The 24110-nt window shown below is 36.8% G+C and overlaps 1 protein-coding gene and 1 non-coding gene across 2 annotated transcripts in view; both read left to right on the top strand.

Moving 5' to 3' along the window:
* The window catches only part of LOC133528591 (nephrin-like), a 268556-nt gene that overhangs the window by 183377 nt on the left and 61069 nt on the right, over window positions 1-24110 (top strand). Inside the window, exons 5-6 of the mRNA XM_061866029.1 lie at window positions 1542-1745; window positions 9336-9487. Coding sequence (XP_061722013.1) covers window positions 1542-1745; window positions 9336-9487 — 356 coding nt within the window. The remainder of the gene's footprint in view (window positions 1-1541; window positions 1746-9335; window positions 9488-24110) is intronic.
* Trnaa-ggc (transfer RNA alanine (anticodon GGC)) lies at window positions 6101-6172 on the top strand. The gene has a single exon. It is a non-coding gene; the product is annotated as a tRNA-Ala (tRNA).

Here is a 24110-nt window from a genome sequence, read left to right as displayed (position 1 = left end):
GAGTAAGTTTACCAGAGCTCAACGAGGGTGCAGAGTATTAGAGTCGGTAACGCGCATGTAACTCTTCTGGAATTGCAGGCGTACATAGGCTACGGAGACTTGTTTGCCACCGACGTAGTATAAAAAATCCAAATTTCTAAGCCAACGCAATCAAAAGATACAGCCGTTTATACCGCAAATTTCCGCAAATTTTCGACACTCGCAAGGGAATCAAAACATACAAGTTACTTCCCGTGCACTCAGAATATTGAAATTTGGTACGAAGCAACTTCTTATAGCACAGATAAAGGAAAAAATGCGAAAGCCGTAAATTTTTAGTTACATCATATAATAATATAGGTTTGTACGGAACCCTCTGTGCGCGAGTCCGACTCGTACTTGGCCGGTTTTTTATACCACGTCGGTGGCAAACAAGCTGCCGACGGTTTAGCCTCAAAGTGATTAAAAATATGCGAATGACTAAAAACTCGAGATAAGTTATTTTAATTAACATTAATTACAAACTTTTAGTTAATTACCAATGTAACAGAAAAACTTTACTGCTACTAATAATGATGTAATTATTGTCTGAAACTCTGCTAATATTTCTCTAAATAGTTAGCGTGGTTATGATCGTAAATTCGGTTTTCATCATCAAACATTTTACCTAATTAGTTGTGGTTTACGTCAAAATGTCAATATTCATAGTAGACATATAAATTATCCATTTATTTATTTGATCGTATGAAATGGTAGATTATAAATTTATAAATTAAAATATTTCGGCCGCACTCTGCAACTAACTACTTCCCACAAGAAAAGTAGAAATGACCAAAATTATGTATGTAACCCGTTATAGATTGTGTCATTTACGACGACGCCTGCCTTGACACGTATTGCCATGATGTTAAAGGTTAGATTTGACAAATTTGCGCGTCATCGTGGATGACACGAACTATATAAACATAGATTTCACCACACCAGCTCGTAAAGGATGTCTTTATTCCTTTTTTTTTTAATTCTCTTTTTGACCCAGTGGTTGACCAGTAGAGAATGCCTTAAGGTATTAAGTCCACCATTTATATTTATTATTTTATGTGCAGTTCATTATAAATAAATAAATATACAAATAAAATTTTTGACTTGTTCCCTTATTTTGGCTGGTGGAACTGACTTTTAAGTGAAGATATTGAATGATAAATATTTAATAGAGTTCGAATAAATATTTAAGAGACAAAATATTATTGAAAAAACATAGCTAAGTTCGAATAAGAGCTTCATAATTAAGTAGGTATAAATAATTTCGAGGTCAATTGGTATAATTTATCCGTCATAAACTCTTTAACTGAGTTAGTTTTGGAGGATAAGGGGGACCACTGATTACCAGTTCGCCGGACGATGTCGGCCCGATACCTGGTACTCTAATCGCCCACTGATTAGAAGAAATAGAGCCCTTAAGAAATTCTTTAGCCTATTCTTGTAGACGTTGTGGTAATCCTTTTCCTTTCTGCGAGAGTTTAGGGCATCTAAAAACCTACCTGCCTACATCCTTCTCTCTGCAGGTGACCCCCGCCCCCGCCTCACCTGGTACCTCGAGAACACAGTGATCGACGACTCCTACGAGCAGCGTGGTGACGGCGTGACCGTCAACACGCTGACGTTCCCCAACGTGGGCCGGCAGCACCTGAACGCGCGGCTGGTCTGCCAGGCCGCTAACACCAACTTGGCGCCGCCGCAGACTAAGATGATCATATTGGATATCAACTGTGAGTAATCATTAAATCTCGTTTCACTTCATACGGTCGCATGTGAATAGTATGTATGTATGTATAAACTCTTTATTGTACAAAAGACAAAATATAAATATGGCACAGGATAAGCAGTACAAAGGCGAAATTATCCCTTTAAGGGATTTCTTCCAGTTAACCTTTGAGTAGATGAGAGATAGTCCACTTTTAAAGAGAGCATTTTGCTTGCCATTTGTTAGGTTCTATTCTGGATAAGTGAAAAAGTTTTAGTAGGTAAAAACCTACTTACTTACTCCGTTGGCTCAGCGACCCAAAATGAGACTTGGCCTCCGACACAAGACAGTGCACTTTTCTCGGTCCTGTGCGACCTCTCGCCAATTGTCGACTCGAAGCTCGCGCAGATCCGCCTCCACCATGTCGCTCCAGCGATACCTGGGGCGTCCGATAGGACGTCCTCCTGCTAGGCGACCCAGGTACGCTCTTTTTACGTTCCGTAAAAACCTAATTATAATATATTTTTGGCTGGTACTGTATGTATTAATTAAAACTATACTTACACAAAACACAGCTTCTCAAATGTCAGACGTACTCGTAATGTCAAATATGAGGTTCCTCGGATGCCGGAACAACACAAATATGAGGTACAGACAATAAACCCGCTGAAATTTAATAAGCGACATAACAGTGCGTAAACTAGAAATACTACCCAAAATTTCAAGTTCTTGTTAGTCCAGAAACCCATCATGACATTCTGTTAATTATTCCCACGGAACAAGGACGTATGTTGTGTGCACACTGACGTGCAACATTTACAGTCGCGATCAGATATAACGGAGCGGCCGAGGCGCTCAAAAATATCTGAATACGCACTCTAACGTCTTGACAATAGAGGCGTGTTTAGATATATGCGAGCACTTTGGCCGCTCCGATATATCTGATGGCGACTGTATCGCAGTTTAATTGGTAGCCCCAGGCTGCCGCTTTAACCCTTCGGTACATACGGTATGTATGGTAAGATTGTATCTTCTCTTTGTTCAAACAAACTGAAATTTTACCAAACCATAGCAGTTTACATGCATTGGATTTTTGGATAAAGGTAAGCATTTGAGCTGTCAAAAAGTGACATAATTTGATCGATATCGAGTTACCTACTCTCCACCGAACACCTATAAGATCACGAAAAAAAATTACAGTGCTATCTCATTTACTCCGATACAAATAGACAGTGTGCGCGCTTTAGGTATTGACAGCCTCTTAAGTAATGTACGTTTAAGCTTTACGTTAAGTTTATTATAACATATTTCATAAACACCCATGAATGATTTTTTTTATGTAGTCAAGGTTTATCTCAACGCCAAACACTAATATTTCTATATCGTGCTTACTTAGTGCTAAATGCCTCACAAAGGCGCTATTCCGCTCTAGGCGCGTAATTACTGCTTTACTGACACCGTCCACAGCGAAGCGCCATAATTTAATTTCGCGTTGTCGGAGCCTCCTTAATTAACTGCGAGTAACGAGCAGACACAAACAATTCGTTGCATCTCCGTCACATGGTGGAGTTAAGGTTGTGTGCAGTATCTTATGTTTGATGACAGCAAGGCTTGGAAACCTGTTTTCCCAAACCGTTATCATGTACGTTGCGCAAAACCTTTTAATTTCGGTTTAGCTCGAAAACCGTTATTTATAAACCGGTTTTTATGAGAACAGTTCTTGTCAAATTAACCGGTTGAGAGCAATAAAAACCGGTTTCTTCAAATTTCGGTGTCTATGTTTACGTGGCACACCACCATGCCAGCCAGCCGTTTCGCCGCTCGTCCAAAAAACAGGTTTTTTTTTTATAGATTAAAGTTCTTTAAACGTTCACGTTCTTATAAAAGTTCGGAGAAAAACCGAAATAAACCGGTATTACCGGTATTTACCGGTATTTTATAAATCGGTTCCGAGCCTGGGATCACAGTTTTTATAGGGAGCGTGCATGAACTGCAGCACAAGAGCCCCCTGTTTATTTTCGTGAAACTTATTGTCAAGCTTATTTTTCCACAACACACCCCGATCCTCACCCATCCTCAGTAAATGGCCGAACCAGCGAAGTCGGCGTCGGAAGCAGTCGGCCCAGATACCGCTGGAGCGACAGTGTACAGGCGGACCTGTGCCAACTCAAAGCCGATAACTGGCAGGAAGTGGCACAGGATCGGGACAGGTGGCGTTCTCTCGTTTTGGAGGCCAAGACCCTCTTTGGATCACTGCGCCACAATAGTTAGTTAGTTATTTTTCCACACATTCCACAAGATGGCAGAACCCACTACGTGCAAGAAAACGTGCGTGTACTGTATTGGGCAGCATCTACTTTGGCGTGAAGAGTCAATGTTGTTACCTGGAAACCTATGAAATGTACCCGGCTGGTTACATAATACCTAGGGATGTACTAAAGGAAAGAAAACAGAAGCTTTCACTTGTTACTTGCTTTATTTCTTCTTTCAAAACTCCTAAATACCCTAAAAATTCAACTTCTAGCTCAGTCTGCTAACGGTAGAGCTGTTGGTTCATTCATATTGATATTCTTACACTATAGGATAAACAACCAACAAACTAGTTGTTTAATTAAATTTAAAAAAAATATTATTATTTTTTTTTTTTATTATAGGACATTATTACACAAATTGACTAAGTCCCACAGTAAACTCAATAAGGCTTGTGTTGAGGGTACTTAGACAACGATATATATATAATATATAAATATTTATAAATACTTAAATACATAGAAAACACCCATGACTCAGGAACAAATATCCAAGCTCATCACACGAATAAATGCCCTTACCAGGATTTGAACCCGGGACCATCGGCTTCATAGGCAGGGTCACTACCCACTAGGCCAGACCGGTCGTCAAAATTTATGCTGGTAATTATTTCCCAGTCATGGTTATGTAAGTACCTACTCACAACACACGTGTTATTGAGCTTATGTGTAAGAATTTTCTATTTTATTTATTTTAATTATATATATCAATTTAAACATTCTCTGTGTCTCGTTTTAATGATGAAAATCGAGAAAGCTTCAATCGGTATAAATATAACTTAAGCTTTCTCTGCCTTTCATGGTAGTTAGTTAAAGATATGTTATGATATAAATAAGAAATAGCTTTGTGAAATCAATACGTGACATGTCATTAAAATGAGAACTGATAAAAGAAGGTCGTTAACATAATATAGAAAATTACGAGTGGCAGTGAGTGGCAAAGTAAAGTGCTACATGAAATCGTAGAAATAGAAAACTTTGCAATAGACAAGTTGGACCAAAATACTAAAGGCCTGTTTCACAATGACCAAGTAAAGGCCTGAATAAGCTATTTGCCTGCTTATCTGATGAATAAAGTCATCGCTGGCGTTTCAAAATCTTCAAATATGCTTAACTAGTAGATAAAGTACTAAGTTTTGTAGGATGTTTTATCTGGCAGTTAATTTATTTGAAAATTATAATTTATAATAATTCAGCCTCTATACGTCCCACTGCTGGGCACAGGCCTCCTCTCATGTGCGAGAGGGCTCGGGTTATAGTCCCCACGCTAGCCCAATGCGGATTGGGGACTTCACATACACCTTTGAATTTGTTCGCAGATGTATGCAGGTTTCCTCACCATGTTTTCCTTCACCGAAAAGCTAGTGGTAAATATCAAATGATATTTCGTACATAAGTTCCGAAAAACTCATTGGTACGAGCCAGGATTTGAACCCCCGACCTCCGGATTGAAAGTCGGACGCCATATCCACTCGGCCACCACCGCTTATTTGATAATTAGATATCCAATATTAATTAGACATTGTGAAGACATCATTGATTGTACATCGATGCTTTGATTTATCAATTTAATCTATTAAGAGACTTACCAGTCATTTCAGCGGATCATTTATTAATAGTACATTGTGTATGGATGGTAAACAAAAATTTACGAACAAGTGTTAGTTTTAGGCCCGAAGTCCTTAAGCGAGGGCTTAATTATCACGAGTTCATAATTCTTGTATCGACCGTGGAACACACAATCTAATTCATCATATTCGTGAGGAAAAAACGAAATAATTCTTAAATGCGGTGACATTTCAAACATTCGTCCATTTAGCCTCGATAGAAAATTGTGTAAAAATATTTTAAACGTACATAAAAAAATATATAAACGTCAGTATTTTCAAAGTAAAACTCATTATAAAACGTGTTAATTATAAAGGAGGTATAAAGTTGGCAGATTGTGACATGATTTATAGATGTGCTGAATGATCTGCCGAAGCGACGGGTAAACTAAATAGTATCTTTTAATACATCACTTTATATAATGTATACAGATGTCAATCACAATTCGCTGTAAATGACGGATGGTCAGCTGGCGCAATTGGTAGCGAGTTGGACCGGCAATCCAATGATGTGGGTTCGAGTCCCACGTTGGCCAGAGTTGATCATTGTTGATTTTTTCATTGGGATTGACATCTGTATATACAATTTATAGATAATAATGTAGTACGTTCCACAATAAATAAAGAAAAAAATATTTACACAAAACTATATAGTGTGTCCCTAGCCATTGGACAAAGCCGAAATATACATAATGCATTAGGGTATTTAGAACCAGTGTACAAAGTATGATAACAACCGGTGGAGCCGTTTCGAAGAAATTAACAAATTACCACGTTTTTTACTTTGGAGCAGCCTGTATGTGTTAGTAGCTCCTAAGGTAATATCCTCAAAGAATAGTATGGAACCTCCTTCGACCTTTTCGATTATCTTTTTTATTTATGATACTACTTCTGACGTTTGACAAATATCATCATTATCAAATATTTCGAACAAATTGTCAAAAACACTGCAAAAGATTAACACAGTGTGTTTCTTTTTGTTGTCGATATTGCAAATAACCTTTGTTCGAAAATTTTATTTTTTTACCTTTTGATCTAATTTAAAATATATTAACGTCCGAGCATTCCTGAGAAGTAACTCTACGTGGGATTTCAGGGTTTGTCCCTTGGCTAAGGTTACCCTGTATGTTGATATTTTGAGGCATCGATGTACAATTACTGATGAAATACACAGTATTTTGGTCTAATTTATATATTATAAAGTTGGCGGTGAAATAATAAACATTCTGTGTTTCCTGTTGAAGCTCAGTGGCGCCCTCAATCATTTTTTACAGTACATATGGGGCTACTTTATAGCACTAGTGCGAGAAGTAGCATATTACGTTACTGTGTCGAACATTTAAAGGGCCATATGTACTGTAAAACGTTGTACGATACATGTGCGAATAGGTAATTCGCAACTCGCTTTTTCGCACTTGTATCGTAATTTACTAATACAGCACTGAAAAAACTACGTCAAAGTACTGGTAAATCCGTCCTATTTAAACAGCGTATTTGCCGTGCAGGCAGGGTCATGCAGTAAACAATTCAGCCTTATACCGGCACTGTCTTCTGAAGCGCTGTCGACGTTTAATGTGCTGCAAACATATGAGAAAATTATTCTGACGTTTAATACGCTTTAATGGCAAAAACGCTCAAGGAAAGCAAACTTTAATAAGTAACCTTAAGCTCACTCCACACATAGATAAAACCTCATTTTTACAAGCTCTTATTTATCTTGCCCTGTTAGTATGACCCACTTCTCGATTTCCTATTGAGATGAAATTTTGCATACATATGTAAGTCAGGTGACATGGAATATTATGGTACCATCGAGCTGATCTGATGATGGAGATAGGAGTTGGCCATAGGAACTCTGTGATAAGACAACGCAATATAATTGTGTTTAGGATTTTAAAAATCGTCTAGACAATTAGCTTGTAACAAAAATGTCATTTTTGCCAAAAACTTATTAAAGTTTTAAGCGAGCTTTATCTAGCCTTACCATTAGACACGGACAGTGTCGAAACTGACATATTCACTAACGTCTAGGAAACTTACGTTCTATACTTCCTTCTCGCACTAACATTATTAGGTATCGCAACTTTTACGCCTTCTAGTGCCCCCTCTGTTTCAATCAAAGACGAATTTTAGGCCACGTAAGCGCGATTTACTGGCAGTTCCCAAAGCGCGCACTGTGGCGTACAGGAACTCACCATTAGTTCGCGCCTTACAATACCTAAACGCACTTGTCAAATCAGCTCCTGACTGTGATGTTTTTGCCAGAAGTTGGAAGATACTATGTGACGAATGTAAGAGGTTATGTGAGGCGATGGATGATCACGCGTCTTCGGTTAGTATTTAAGTTTATTTGTTATTGTATAACACAACTTTACGTTAACGTTTTTGGATAGTAATTATATTGTATGCATTCCACAGTGCCTTAGTGTCTCACTGTAATACTGTGTAATCTGTTTGAATAAAATAAAATAAAATACCAGTACGAAAGAGATGCATATAAAGTAAGTTAGGCACAAGCTAGTGAATATGTCATTATTGACACTGCCAGTGGCTCGTGGTAAGAGTACTTATTTATGAAAAGATATGAAGTTAGTATCAAGTTTAAAACTTGTTATAAATAAGTTTTATCATACCTCCCAGGATACAACTTATTATTGTTAAGCAAGGAAAGCTATGTATGGAGCCAGCACTCTAAGCTTACTTATTTGACGAGTTAACACAAAACCACATAGGAATGTGGTTAAGAAATTGTTGAACTCTGTGGCGGATTATCACTCATGTAGATTGAACGAAGTTTGTTGCAGATTCCGTTTAGTAACTACGCTTTTGACGAAGCCTGTGCTGTGGATTTAGATGATGGTGTATTACTCATATTCGTTAAAAATTATGATTTTAATAGAAAATATATGGGAGACCGAGTTTTGTAAAAAGGTGACGGATTGTAGACGAATTCGTCCTGATCGTTGTTCGTTAGTGCATTATCCCCTGAAAGGTGCTACAAATCGGTAGCTCACAAAGCCCAAAAGAAAGATTTGTTATCACAATTTCCATTCAAATTTCTACAAAAGTATTTTTTCTACAATTGAAGAAGGACAAGTGGGGTGTCCACTTCAATCACGTCTTTTCAATTAAATCAAAGATATAAATAATAAATAAATATTATACGACATTATTACACAAATTGACTAAGTCCCACAGTAAGCTCAATAAGGCTTGTGTTGAGGGTACTTAGACAACGATATATATAATATATAAATATTTATAAATACTTAAATACATAGAAAACACCCATGACTCAGGAACAAATATCCATGCTCATCACACGAATAAATGCCCTTACCAGGATTTGAACCCGGGACCATCAGCTTCGTAGGCAGGGTCACTACCCACTAGGCCAAACCGGTCGTCATATAAATATCGATTTCATCTAAATCGGTCAAGCAGTTATTAATTTCTCATACGAATTTCCACCTCCGTTTCCACACCCGTAAGGGATGATTTTTGGGATAAAAACTATCCTATGTTCTTCCCCTATATTTCCAAATGTCAACTATATTGGTTCAGTGGTTAAAGCGCGAAGAGGAATAAAAAAAAGTTTTTTTTAACGTAGCCATATTTTGCTACATCTGTCAAATTTACCTTTTGAATTAATTCAAATACTTACAACTACTCCATCCTAACCACACCAGTTGGTTCCAGTGCGTCCCCTCACGGTGGCCATCTTGAACAAAAGCGGCCAGCTACGGGCGGACCGGCCTCAGGAGGTGGAGTGCCATTCCACGGGATCGAGACCTGAGGCTGTGCTGACGTGGTGGAAGGGCGGGCGTCAGATCAAGAGGGGGGTGAAAAACGTAAGTGTCTCTAAGTAACTAGCTTAGCGCTTTAGGTCATCACTTCTTTTATATATACTTTACTTAGGTCATCATCATCTCTTCCTAACCGTTTTTGGCCACAGCGTTCTACCACTGGGAGCATCGCTGGTGCGCTCTCAGGTGACTGACATAGCCAACTTTTGCAGCGAAGGACCACTCTTGCTGCAGCTCAGCACCCATCCGACCTAATTGTAAATTACCTATTTTTCGCTAAAGATGGCCTTTAGCTCTATAACAGCAACAAAGAAAGTTACGGCGTGCCTGGTAAGTGGACACCGCAGCTTATAGATGCTTGCAAGTCTTTGAATAGATGTAAGACCAACAAAGCGTTTCATTTTTTATAGGCGCCGTACAGTAAGAAGAGGCCACATTAATATACAAACTAAATTAAGCATTTTGATCACAATCCTTATATTCATTGTTTATGTCAAGGCTTGGAACCGGTTTTAAAATAGGATTAAATACCGGTTTATTTTGGTTTTACTCCGAACATTCATAAGAACGCGAACGTTTTAAGAACTTTAATTGTAACGTACTCGTAAATAAACCGGATTATTCAACGAGCGATAAGATAGCCGTGTAAACAAAAACACCCACATAGGAAGAAACTAGTTTTTATTGTTCTAAAGCGGTTCATTTGAGAAGAACTTTATGGAAATGTTCTCCTGAAAACCGGTTTAAAAATGACAGTTTTACGAACAAAACCGAAATTAAATGGTTTTGCGCTAAGTAAAAGATAAGGCTTTGGAATTTAACCGGTTTCCTAGCCTTGGTTTAGGTACTAATTTCCAGTCATTCATCACCGTTTAATCCGCGTCTTCTAAACGCGATTATTCATTTCAATCTCCTATTTAACACAAGATACGGGGGTCGTATCTCGAGGAAAACTGCGCTTTGCCAACATTCTAAAAACGAGTACAATCCTTTTCTATAGAACCCTAACTATACCTATAAACCTCATAACCATACAAACCATGACACCTCTCGCGTCGCATGTTGGTCCCTATGTCAATTAATTTTTATATGGAGTACCTGTCAGGTAAAAATGCTGGTAGCCATTTTTGAAAGTTAAGCACATTCATTTATTTTAAAATGTTACTTTCTTCTTCTTCAACCTAGCGTTTTCCCGGCCTAGCGCCAGGGTCCGCTTTCCTACTTAATCTTCTCCACTTTGCCCGGTCTTCGGCATCCTCAGGTGTGAGATTGTTCTCTTCCATGTCCGCTGTCACGACATCCAGCCAAATGAAGCCTAAGCAAAAGATACTTGATGCAAGAGATGTAGACAGGGAGTTTGTCCCAGGTCAACATTTCTCTAAAACTATAAGCAACCAATGCCGATATTTCGCGCGTAGTGAATATTATGCTTTTGCGTTAGCTTATTCTATAAGGTCGTACGCGGCAAAAGGGTTTAAAAAAAACAAGAATTAATGAAAAAATCACAACTACGAAATTGAAGTGTGTGTTTAGAAGAATTTAGGGGCTTGAATCGGTCCCATTTGCTTGTATTTTTTTTAAAGAGGCCTCTTTGAGTCGATTTTCTCTGCTATGAAAGTTAACTAATGTGTAACGGCAAGTAGAGAAATGTAGTCGATGCCATGAGTAACCAGTTCACCAAACAATACTTTCATGAGTTTTGTAATGGCTGAGATAAATCAAGATACCGGACGTCAAAATTTACAATGCGTCGTCTTAAGTTAAGTTTTTAGTTAGTATGGCTCAGGGTCGTTAAAATGCGGTCCTTTTTGTAGTTAATCCACAATGGTTATACGGGATTAGATTGCAGAATACATTATGTTGATTTTAGCGAAGTTGGGACACGATGTCATGCGGATATTTGTCCCGTGGAGGTTGTATACTGAAATAGTTGTTTATAGAATTAGGTATGTATTTACTGCTCCTTGGAAACCGAAACATTTTGGTACATTTTGTGAATGCATGCATCCATTTCATTATCAAACCCGAGTGTAACAGACAATAGTTACACTCGGGTTAAACAATTACTTATAGAATTATAATTCTATCGTTCCGTAAAAAATAATTTTCACCTTTCCATTTCATTCTTAAACCCAAGTGAGGTTATGGATCATTTCGTTTTTTTTAGTTAGGTAGCTGTGGTATTGACTCGTCATTTTTTTATACTACGTCGGTGGCAAACAAGCATTCGGCCCGCCTGATGGTAATCAGTCTCCGTAGCCTATGTACGCCTGCAACTCCAGAGGAGTTATGTACATGTGCGTTGCCGACCCTAAAACTCCGCACCCTCGTTGAGCTCTTGTCATTACTACGCTTCAAGAAACAAACAACACTAGATGTATTAAAGCATCTACTTTATAATTATCATATTTTTAACTGCTACATAATGAACGGCCATAATGAAAGCAATGTGATATTACGACCCAAGTAAAATGGTGCTGTCAAATAGCATCCAGCGTACCAAAAGTCTGAGGCGAGTTCGCCTTTTGCAGTGTAGTTCTTGGTGTTTGCACACGGTGCAAAACTACTAGCTCTAACATGTGCTGCATGATTCATGACTACAACTTTTAGGTTAGGTATTTAACTTGAAATCTGCAGGAGATAGGTTTTGCCATTTAGGAAGCAGTCACACGGCCTAATGTACAAGAGAAAACACCCTAATTTTTAAACTGAAACTGGAATTAATGGCGACCACCTTTATTATTTGGCACGTTTCGAACGTGGCACTCCATAACGTTCGTTGTCATAGCGGAAAGGGTCAAGGAACATATAATTGTCACGGCTGTCAAGTATGAAGCGGATAGTCGCGAGTTCAAATCCTGGGTGTCCATCCATTTGTATTTGTGAGATGAGCACGGATATTTGTTCCCGAGTCAGCCGGGTGTTTTCTGTTTTTTTTTTAATACTACGTCGGTGGCAAACAAGCATACGGCCCGCCTGATGGTAAGCAGTCTCCGTAGTCTATGTAGGCTTGCAACTCCAGAGGAGCGTTGCCGACCCTAAGCCCGCCGCCTCGTTGAACTCTGGCAACCTTGCGCACCGGCAGGAACACAACACTATGAGTAGGGAGGGTCTAGTGTTATTTGGCTGCTGTTAGGTGGCGGTACTTCCCCAGTTGGGCTCTGCTCTAGATCTGGAATGACATCCACTGGCTGTGCCCTACCACACAAAGGGAGATGACATTCACAATACCCATACCTCTCTTAAAAGTAAATTTATAGTCTGTTCGGTAAGAGATGAGTCGTGAAATGTATTGGGCCCCATACATTGCACGACTCTTCTCTTTCCGCGCAGACTCTATTTGTATTTATATATTATTTATATCGTTTTCTAAGTACTTACAACACAAGCCTTATTGAGCTTACTGTGGGACTTAGTCAATTTGTGTAATAATGTCCTATAATATTTATTTATTTTATTTAACTATCGTCAAGTAATTAAGCCTATGTACTCGATGGGAGCTCTTCAGTCCCGTGGTCCCCTCAACGCAACGTCATCACTACATCAGACAAGTACCTACATGAAAGATGAAAATACCTATTTAATAAAATAATTTGATTTGTTCCCATGTTATTAATTGTTTCTTCAAATAGTTAAGGACCAAGAAGTGAGAATATGCAACTAGTAAAGTCAGCGTCCTTTGGTCACCACCGCTTATAGCTATACCAGTTTAACGAGCGAAAAGAACACGAGCGAATTTATGCGTTAGGTGAGAACAAAAGTACCTAAAGATTCGAGATATTTCGTGGTCGAACGTTTTGTTAGGATGATGATAATGGGCTAGCATCCGACTATGGGTTATTAATTCTTGCTAGATTTTCTAGGTGTCAAATCATGACCACAAAATGTGTACTATTAGACCTGTGAGCATACATACATAAAAATACCTGCAACTTATAATTCAAAGCCCGAATGACGATGACGGGAGAAATTGTGTTGACGTCTCAATAGTGCGAGGACACACATTTTATGAGTCGATGTCGATAAAAAAGCACGATGTACTGGACCACCGTTATAAAATTCAGAAATATTATAGTTGTAAACAAAATTAAAATGAACTATGACAATTTTCCCTAAATTTTTCTATTTCCAAATCCATTTCAGCCAACTAAATTACCGTTCTAAATCTACTGTAGTAATCGGAGCACGTTTAAATAATTTAAAGCGGTAATGAATTACTTCTGTACTACGCAGTTCCACTTCTTTGCCATATATCAAATTATTTAAGATTTTTAAAGTTAAAACGCAAACGTTTTTCTTTAACACATTCTGTACCCCTAGTGTAAATAAATTCGATTTCCAAACGTGACGTACGCGTTTGCGTTTAGTCTCATTTTGTATTGGATTTCGAAAGAGCGCGCCAAGCGGGACGTTTTGGAAACTCAAAATCCTATACAAAATGAGACTTAACGCAAACGCGTTCGTCACGTTATGATGTCGATCAAAGTTACACTAGGGGTACTGATATTTATTGTGAATAACTTTACCTTGAGGATGTAAATCAAAAAAAATCTGATTCAAAAATCGTTCGTATGGATGTCGATAGAATAGTCGATATTTACTTAAGCACTAGGAAAAGTGCATTTTTGCTCCCTTCATCCGGGCTTTGCAGTTATAATAGAAACGTACACTGATATTATAATGGTATCTAAAAGATGTCATTTAGCTATCGCGAATTGGCCTGATAGTAGACGATTGTTGAAAGGAGTTCAGTCGACGTAATCGGAATTTTTGTCAAAAAAAATTACTTGTGACATGATTGAATTGCCAGATAATACTTATCAAAATATTGCCCCCGTCGGTCAAAAATAATACATTTAGTGATTGCTAGGAGCGCTGAAAACAACAGATTATTAATTATGAACATTTCAAGCTATATTTGGAAACGCGTCAATACGTTGAATTATTTTGGTAGATTGTTATTTCATTTCCAACACGCGTCGCTTTTAAAACGTCGTATCATTTCATTTCTCTCCTTGAATTTCATTTTTAATTCCAAAACATAAAGTTGATTTTGGATCAGAAATGTTGAACGGGGTGACTTGTATTTGTATGATTTACATACAACAAATAATCCATTAATCAAACTAAATGTTTTATGTCTAAATTGAATGTTTAAAAGCATTCAATAGACGGATTAACGGGGGGCAATTTGAATTCATAGATTATTCATATACTACCAGGATTGACGAAGAGCATGATCGTATTACATGTAGTACTATTAGTACAGTCAGCGTCAAATACTTTGTAGCAGTCAAAGTGGCCAAATAGTTCGGTACACCATACTAAATATATGGTGTACCGAACTATTTGGCTACTTTGGTTGCTACAAATTATTTGACGCTGACTGTACCACTAGTAATATTATAGTAGTAGTGGTATTATAGTACTCGTACAGTCGTCATCAATAGTAGCGGATAAAAACAACGCGCCAAAAGTATCTACTACCCTAGAATACATTTTAAAACATGAATAAAATTGTAGAATTAGTTATTTAGTATACTACGTCGGTGGCATCAAGCAGACGGCCTGCCTGATGGTAAGCAGTCTCCGTAGTCTATGTACGCCTGCAACTCCAGAAGAGTTATATGCGCGTTGCTGACCCTAATACTCCGCAGCCTCGTTGAGCTCTATGGCAACCTTACTCACCGGCAGGAACACAACACTATGAGTAGGATCTAGTGTTATTTGGCTGCGGTTTTCTGTAAGCTGGAAGTACTTCCCCAGTTGGACTGTGCTCTAGATCTGGAATGACATCCGCTGTACTGTGCCCTATCACACAAAGCGAGAAGACATTCACAATGTCCATACCTCTCTTTTGGACGTAGTTTAAGGACGTACCCGGGTCTAACAGGACGTCCAAAATATTTCTTTTCGTTAATTTATTAGAGAATGAGAAATACTTTTGACGTAGCTCACGCTGAATATGTCATTTGATTAAAGTTAATGAAATTTCTTGAAATTTAACGCTACATGTAGCGTTTGGTTTTGTATACTCAAAGTCCTTGTTGCTAGGCCTATTTGAATAAAGAATATATTGACTTTGACTATCGGCAATCAATAAAAAGCAGATAGGATAAAATATAAGCATGATATACAACCGCCTCCCAGATAGCATAACAGCTGCACCGTCTCACCTATTCTTTAAAAGGAACTTAGAATCGTGGCTGCACTCAAAAAGTTTTTATACTTTTAATGAAATAATGGAACTGCCAACGACTATGTAATTTTTTTATTATTTATTTTACTTTTTTCTATTATGTATCGTTGACATTACAATGTTGTGTACCTATATTTCTGTCGAAATACTTTGTAATATGTAATTTTGTATGATTATTGTACCAAATTTTATCTGACGGGTACCCGTATTGTACCACTAAAGATTATCTTATCTTATATTAAGCTACCTAAGTTAATAATTTAAAAGCTAGTCTGTTTACAAAGATCATTATTATCTTAACTCAACTTATAATCCTCATGCAAATATGCATGGAAACCACGAAACTTGAAAAGTTAAGGTGCTCCCACATTGGTGTTATAAAGTTTTATATATAACGTTATGATTATGAAATATTACACATTGTAACAAAAGTTACGCATTAACGACTGCTCTGACAAGAGTATACGACTGAGAAGACGAAGAAGAATAAGAACAAATTGTAACTTTTGTTTTATAACATTATGAAAGATTTTACCTGTTATAAGCGCTAACAATGAACTCTTGAGAAAATTTGTTGCAATTTGTCATATATCATGGTAACAAAGTGCAAAGATTTGTTACAATTTGTGAAAAAAATATAAAACGATTGTTATACAACATGTTATACATTTTTACCAGTGTGGGAGCATTTCAAACATGTAACAAATATTATTAGTACATTACGAAACAAGTGCGAAAATATAGAAAATTCTTAAGAGGGGGGATTTAAATCTTCTCGGGTCCGAGGTGTAGAGGGTTAGAGCCGGTGTAGCTTTATTTGACGTTCATAAGCGCATTGTAATATGCCTACTTGAATAATAAAATATCTTATGTTATCTTTAACGAGTGGCGATAAATTAAGTACTTTATGTGCTTATTATCGCACTAGTTCAGTAAAGTAACACCATATGTACTGTAAAAAATGTTATTATGTTATATAACATTATGTAACAATTTGTAGCACCAATAATGTGGGAGCAGCTTTTCTCTCAATCCAACATATACACCCAGGCTTAAACTATTATTCTGTAGATTGAGACAAATTAATTATTCATATCCACTCCCGAGCCCTAGGCTTATCACTACTTGCCCTCTAAAGCTAAAATGCTGTATGTCTCCGAGATTATTATGGAGATCATACGTTGTTTTTGTGTAACTCTTGCGACAATTGCGTAGATTCTCAGGGTGTTTCGTTTATTTAATTATTTTGGCACCGATTCCTGGTAACCTATTTTAGAAATGTAAATTCGGCTGTGAGATGGTTTTGATTATTGGATACCTATTTGTATGATTGATAAGGCTTTACTTTATAAAGTTGTTGAAATTGATCGTTGCACATTTTTTGAAGTTCACCACTTGCCACTATAAGTCGGTGAAATTAAGCTACTTACTCTCTAGATAGAATTTAAACAAAAGAGGCCATGACGGAAAAATCTTTTTTTTTTTTTCGCCTCCCATCTGCTATCTGTCCGATAAGGAAAGAAGGCTCAGAACCGGTTTATAAAATACCGGTTTATTTCGGTTTTCCTCCGAACTTTTATAAGAGATTTTCTTTATTGCTCTAAACCGGTTAATTTAACAAGAACTGTTCTCTTAAAAACCGGTTTAAATAACGGTTTTTCGAGCGAAACTGAAATTAAAAGGTTTTGCGCCAAGTACATGATAACGGTTTGGAAATTTAACCGGTTTCCGAGCCTTGTAAGGAACATCGGTACAAAACTTAATTTCTAAAAAAGCAGTAACGCTGATGTAGTCTGCATCTGCACGTTATCTTTATGGAGCCCAAACTTGATTAGCTGCTAAATCTTGAGTCTCAGAATCCATTCAATATATAGAACATCCTCTCTTTGACAAATTGAAATTACTGAAGCGTTAGCGTTCATCTGGTGAATAAGCCTGGAAAGGGATACATTATTAGGTTTCCTGAAGTTTCTAGGTTCGATACTACGTTGTTTAATATTATAACTCTACTAGCCCACAAAGCAAAAGCTACAAAGACAAATGTAAATGAAAAATCGCATCGAAATGTAAGCATTTCGGGTGCTAGAAGTAATAAAAATAAGTTTAAAATGTAATTTAAATACACGCTTTTTACTTTTCTTTCAACAGGGAACTATCACTCATCGAGATAATTTCTAACACAATGAGATTGCGTTATTTTATCACACAGAGTTTCTGTGGCCACCTTCTGTGCCCATCGTCAGATTAGCTCGATGGTACCATAATATTGCATTGTCACCCAACTTACAACGTACATGAGAAGTTACATTTCAATCAAATAATGGTAGGTATTTAGCTTGCAAGATTTGACCTGTGTATACATATATACAAATATAGCAAGTTAAATAAATGCTTGTAAAAAATAAATATTGCTTGGAGACACAAAGTGAATAACAAGAGCTGTTACAAACTGAAAACATAGATGTAATACTTATACTAAAAATACTGACCAAGTCCACCGGTCACCGGTGGCCAACTAAAGGATGACCCACGCTAGACCGGGCCGGGCCCGGACCGAGACGTCCGACACGTCGTTTTCTATGACGGCTGATCGGTGATCACGTGGTGCTTTCCATAGAAAACGAAGTTCCGGCCATCAAGACATCTATTTCGGTTTATAAATTAGTGTAAGTAATGAAATCGCACATAAAGAAATCCTAAAAGGAAATTATAGTTTAAAAAGAAAGATAGTTATGGATTCCTGCATCCTCCCCAGTTTAACCTACGGATGCCAGACATGGGTTTTCACTGAGAAAGTTAAAGAATTTTTTTTATATTGCCAACATGCAATGGAAAAAAGCCTTTTAAAATTAAGAAAAATGAATAAAGTACGAAACACAGATATCCGAAAGAAAACAAAACTGACAGACGCACTACAGTTTAGTTTAAGACAAAAATGGAGATGGGCTGGACATTTGGCTAGATACATCGACAAGAGGTGGACTATTCAAACAACCAAATGGAAAGGTCCACTGGGCAAACGGAACTCAGGAAAACAAAGAAAGAGATGGGTTGATGACATAATAGCAATAGCAGGAAAGAATTAGGAAAATACTGCTGAAGACAAAGAAAAATGGAAGAAGATGGAGGAGGCTTTTACCCTCATAGGTCACACATTATAGAAATATAATAAAAGAACAGTCATTTTATAACAGATGTGTGAGAACAAAGCTTAAATAATAAAAAAATTATGAAATCGGAAATCCAAAAATATTTAATATAATAATCAAGAGCTGTTGTTTAAGCATAGTAATCTCTAATGTGGGTTCTATTTTACCCTCCTCAAGACAAATTAATACATATATCCTTATCATATAATTATGATCGCCATTCTGGGGTTTCTAACAATATTCCGTCGTCGCCCGATAATGTGAATTTAATTTGTATTCGTGCGACCCACTTCTGAATTGAAACTACCAGAATTTGAAGGGTTACAGAGGTAACTCGCGAACGTGATATGCTATTTGAGTCAGTCTCAGTACAAAAAGTACTGAGGTTGGCTGAAGTATTATGACAAATACGAACGTTTCCAAGAAAATACGATGTCAAAGGATTGTTCACTACATCTGTACATAGATATTTGATGGCTTTTCAGTCTTAGGCGGTTAACACACTGGCGCCACTTCAAAGCCTCCTGTGGCTCACGATCCTATTTAGTTCGATGTCATTTTCAATTGGAACAGAGTTCCATTTGTTATGTTTTCATCAATTTTCAAAGAAAATACTATCAACTATATTTCCTTCTCTAGGTTTTCATTAACAAATTTTGGTTGTTTCATTCGTATGGCGGGGTTTTAGGAGGATAAACCCGCGTTAATATGATAATCGCCTATAATAACCTTGATCCACCATCATAAATAGGAATAGAAAATTTCTTGGTAAAAAAAGTGATTAACAAAATGAAATATGGACATGTCTGTTATCGATGTTATTTTAACGTGATAGATATTTTTGACACCCCTAAAAGATTGCTGCCGCGAAATGCAGAGCATGTAGAATATCTTCTTTGATTTACGTTCTTTGCATTGTAAATTTACATATATATTTACTGATTATGAATAAATTTGCATTCTTGAAACTTCTCGGTCTTCTTCTAATGTTGTGTGACCTATTTTAGTTGCGCCATGAATTACGCCCATTACTCATGTAAATTGAAAGTATTTACAAAAATTACGCTTTAGATGTGGACCTAGGCTGCTATACTGTAAAATTGTGTAGAATACAATTCAATTGTTCAAATTGAATCGTAGCAATTTATGTGTAAACTTGCACCTGTGTGTGGTTACTTCAAATCATAAATCATTCTTGGTATTTGTAAAAGCTTCATAACATTATACGGTGTTTTTGCATTTTGTGGCACAGAGTGAATCTTATGCGGGCAGAGCCGCGAGCACAGTTTTTACATTTTATTTTTAGTTACTTTATTTTATTAAAATGTTAGTTTCCATTGTGAACGCTTGCCTTTCGAGCGCTAGCATCGATACGATCACTACAGTCTGACGTCATGCAACGACAGATTTATTACTTTTCTGATTGTGCCGTTTTTGACGTTTTACATTATTCTGATTAATACAGAGATTGGGGAAACAAATTAACTCATAAATCGTGATGTGAAACTATAAATAAATAAGACTTAGGACATTATAAGTACTATAACACAAATTGCCTAAGCCCCACAATCCCACCCCACAGTAAGCTCAGTAAAGCTTGAGTTTTGGGTACCTAGACAACGATATATATAATATATAAATATTTTCGAAAACTTAACTTCATAAAAAACAAAATCCATGACTCAGGAACAAATATCTATGTTCATCACACAAATAAATGCCCAGTGGCATTAAGTTCGCCTTTTGTACATTAAGTTTTTTCTTTTGTGCAATAAAGTTTAAATAAATAAATGCCCTTACCGGGATTTGAACCCACCATCGGCTTATCGGTATGAACGCAGGATCACAAGGCCAATACCGACGAAGCCAGACAGGTCCTTAGGACTACTGCTGTGAAAACTTTAAACTAGTGCTATAAAAGCTATATAATATTTTGATTAACACCGCAGCAGCATTGTGTTGATTTGTGTTTACCCGAATATTTATTGATTAATCTGTCGGTAGTCGCGAAAATGATCTTTCTCTCCTACCCACCAATTCTTATGATGAAAAAGCATAAATATAACGTACCTTGGGTGGAACGCTCATTCTCGCTATGGCGCTTGGACCAGTAACATTTAGTAGGAAGGCTACTATTTGTTAAGATAGTTTAAGAGTGTCGAAGTAAGAAGGAGTAAAATAGAAATAATTGATTGTACCAAGGACTTTGATTCATGACAAGAGTATACAATCTTTCGTATCCTCTGCACTTAAAAGGTCGGACACGCATATGTAACTACCCTGACATTTCAAAACAGCAGTGAGAAACCATAAATAGGACAATTCGATCGTGCACCACATCAAACTGATATTATTGTCACATAGCGCCATCTAGTGGTGTTAGCGTAACTTCGTCGTTTTTTTATTTCTCTTAGTGTTATATTTTTTTAGAAATATGAAACATGATTTAATTTAATTTGTTTAGTTACAAATATAAATAGTTGTATTTCAGCATTTCTTTCTGGATATTGTGTCGTTAGGTAATGAAACTTACATGTTTTAAAAGGTAGCACAATTTGACTGACAACACACAGTTCTGGCTGAAAAGAGCACTAAATTTGAAATGTAGGGAAAAAAAGAAGGAGAAGAAAAGACGGCATGGGTTAGTGTCAGAATACTGATTTGTTACAAAATTAAAATAGATATTTATAAAACCCAGCGTGGAAATTTATTGTCGCCATACGAGTAAATATATTATATAGTTCCGGAGATTCAGATTTGGTTTCTGGGTAAGCAATTCTCACAAAGTGTTTTCATTGCAAACCAGCTTAATCCAAATTCGGAAGACTAAGTTATTTATTCTTTCCAAATTTTAATAGGTCGAGGCAAATGTTGCTTTCCTTTGCCAAGTTGCTGAGGAAAGAGGAGCGTGCCCTTGAGCGTGGCAGGCTGATGTAAGAGACGGGTCTTCTCTTCGTCCAGTTCGGGACGCCTTCACGGCCATTGTTACGAGTTCCAACCCAAATGCTATTTTTGACTGCAGCAGACTTTTCTGTCGTCTGTCTTGTTCGTCAGGCGGAATGCAGAGGAGTTAATTCGGAGGAATAATCATCGTCTGTGGCAGCAGGTATGTGTTGGCCCTTAGGAAATCCTTTGGAAACCCTTAGAAAACCCTTAGGTAGCCCTTAAGAAGCTCATAGTTTACTTGTAGAATAAGTTTTGTCATTGTCATAGATCGGTAACCTTTTGCTTTTGTCACATTTATAATGAATAATTTTAATATCATAATCAAGGTTTACTAAGGTCTGATGGACAGTGTTGCTCGCCAAATTTAATGCTTAGGTGTAACTTTTCATATAATATTTACCAGAATAAAATTTAATTAAACAACTAGTTTGTTGGTGATTTATCCTATAGTGTAAGAATACAGATACGAATGAACCAACAGCTCTACCATTAGCAGACTGAGCTAGAAGTTGAATTTTTAGGGTATGTAGGAGTTTTGAAAGAAGAAATAAAACATATATCAAGTGAACTCTCTTGTTTTTCTTTCCTTTAGTACATCCCTAGGTATTATGTAACCAGCCGGGTACATTTCATAGGTTTAACAGGTTACATTAGCTAATATCAGTTAGCTGTTATTCGCGATTGTAATAACATTCTTCAGTCCAGTAACATTCTTGTTATCAGGTGCACGAATTGGCTTGCTAGTCATCATCATCAGTCAGTTCGTGTTATCTAACTCATTTCATTTCTTGAACACGATTCCTAGTTTCTTGAAATTGCGTTTAATTCGCGTTTGAATATATTTTTCTGGTACTCCAAGGCTCGGGAAGACGCGTTAAGTCGAGATTAATTCCGAGCATCTCTTAGTGGCATTCTGGCTCGCTCCCGACGACGCTTTGAAATGCTATGCGAGTGTAGATTACTTGCGAATAAATTGTGTATGTCGTAGCTAGCGATAAAAATGGTGAAATATTCATGTTCTCTTTGTATAATTCCTATAAATTACATTAACTTTCAAAAAAACAAAACTTATTGTCTGACAAATACAATCATACACGTATAATATCTGTTTTATACTGTGTATTTTACATATTTCATTAATAATTATTTGATTAATTAATAATCCCTTGAAAAGGAATGAAAAGTCACCTGATAGTATGAAAGTCAATACATACCGAGTCACTTTTCATAATATAATACGAGACAACATTTCCATCCTCACCACTTAGATGGTTGGCAGTCCTCAACTGTGCGTTTCTCCAGAAACTTCCTGCCTCGCACAGCTAAACTGTGGAATAAACTGTCTCCTGCGTTATTTCCGGACCGATACGACCTTCAAACCTTCACGAAAAGAGCGTACTCTGGTGTTGCAGGTGTCCATGGGCGGCGGTAATCGCTTACCATCAGGTGATCTGTCTGCTCGTTTGCCTCGTGTATCATAAAAAAAATACATTGTATTTTACACGTAAAAAACTTAATTTTACGAAAGATTCAACCGAAGATCCGCAAGGAAAAATACTGTATTTTATTGAAAAATACAGGGGCGTTTGAAAGATAGTATCTTTGACCATGACATTTTCATTGCTAGTCGTGGCCAGAACTTAGAATTAATTATTTCACGATGTGGTAATAATTTCAAGTCAAATATAACCTAACCATCTGTTCAGATCTAGCCACGATATGTATTGTACATTTATAAGGTTTTTAGGACAATTCGTGCTCGACCATAGTACTCGTAATAAGTATAGTTACTTTATCCCTAATTTCCTTGTTTCGGGCTATCGCGGTTTGTTTATTTTTAATATCTTTGAATGTAATACAACAGTTTTAGTAGTTAACAAGATGCATGTAACTGCGTCGAAATATCGGGAGCTCAAAAATAATCAAATCAAAAAAATTACAAACAATTTAATAAAATGTTGAAAGACTTTCTGATAAATAAATGTTACTACAACTTACAGGACTTTTTTGATGATGATGTTACAGACACCTTCTAAGCAATTATAATTAACTATACTTCATGAAAACAATTTATTTACAAACTTACCTACATTTATAACCAAAAACTAAATCTGTATTATGAATATTGTACATTAATTAATTTATTTGTTTGACATTTATTAGTGATCTCATGTGTAATATAAGAATTGCTTCATAACTTTCTTAAATAAGTAGATAATTTTGATAATTTTGATAATATGTTATGAGTTATGAATAATAAGATATTATATGCTGTGCCCTTGCAGGGTCCATGTGAGACATTGTATATCATATTGTATAACATCTGTACTGTACCATGGTTGCAATAAAGAATGATTATGAATGATTATGATTA

The sequence above is a fragment of the Cydia pomonella genome, chromosome 19 (assembly GCF_033807575.1).
Source record: "Cydia pomonella isolate Wapato2018A chromosome 19, ilCydPomo1, whole genome shotgun sequence".
Classification (NCBI taxonomy): Eukaryota; Metazoa; Arthropoda; class Insecta; order Lepidoptera; family Tortricidae; genus Cydia; species Cydia pomonella.
Note: the sequence above shows the minus strand (reverse complement) of the source record. Positions and strands in the feature narration are given on the sequence as shown.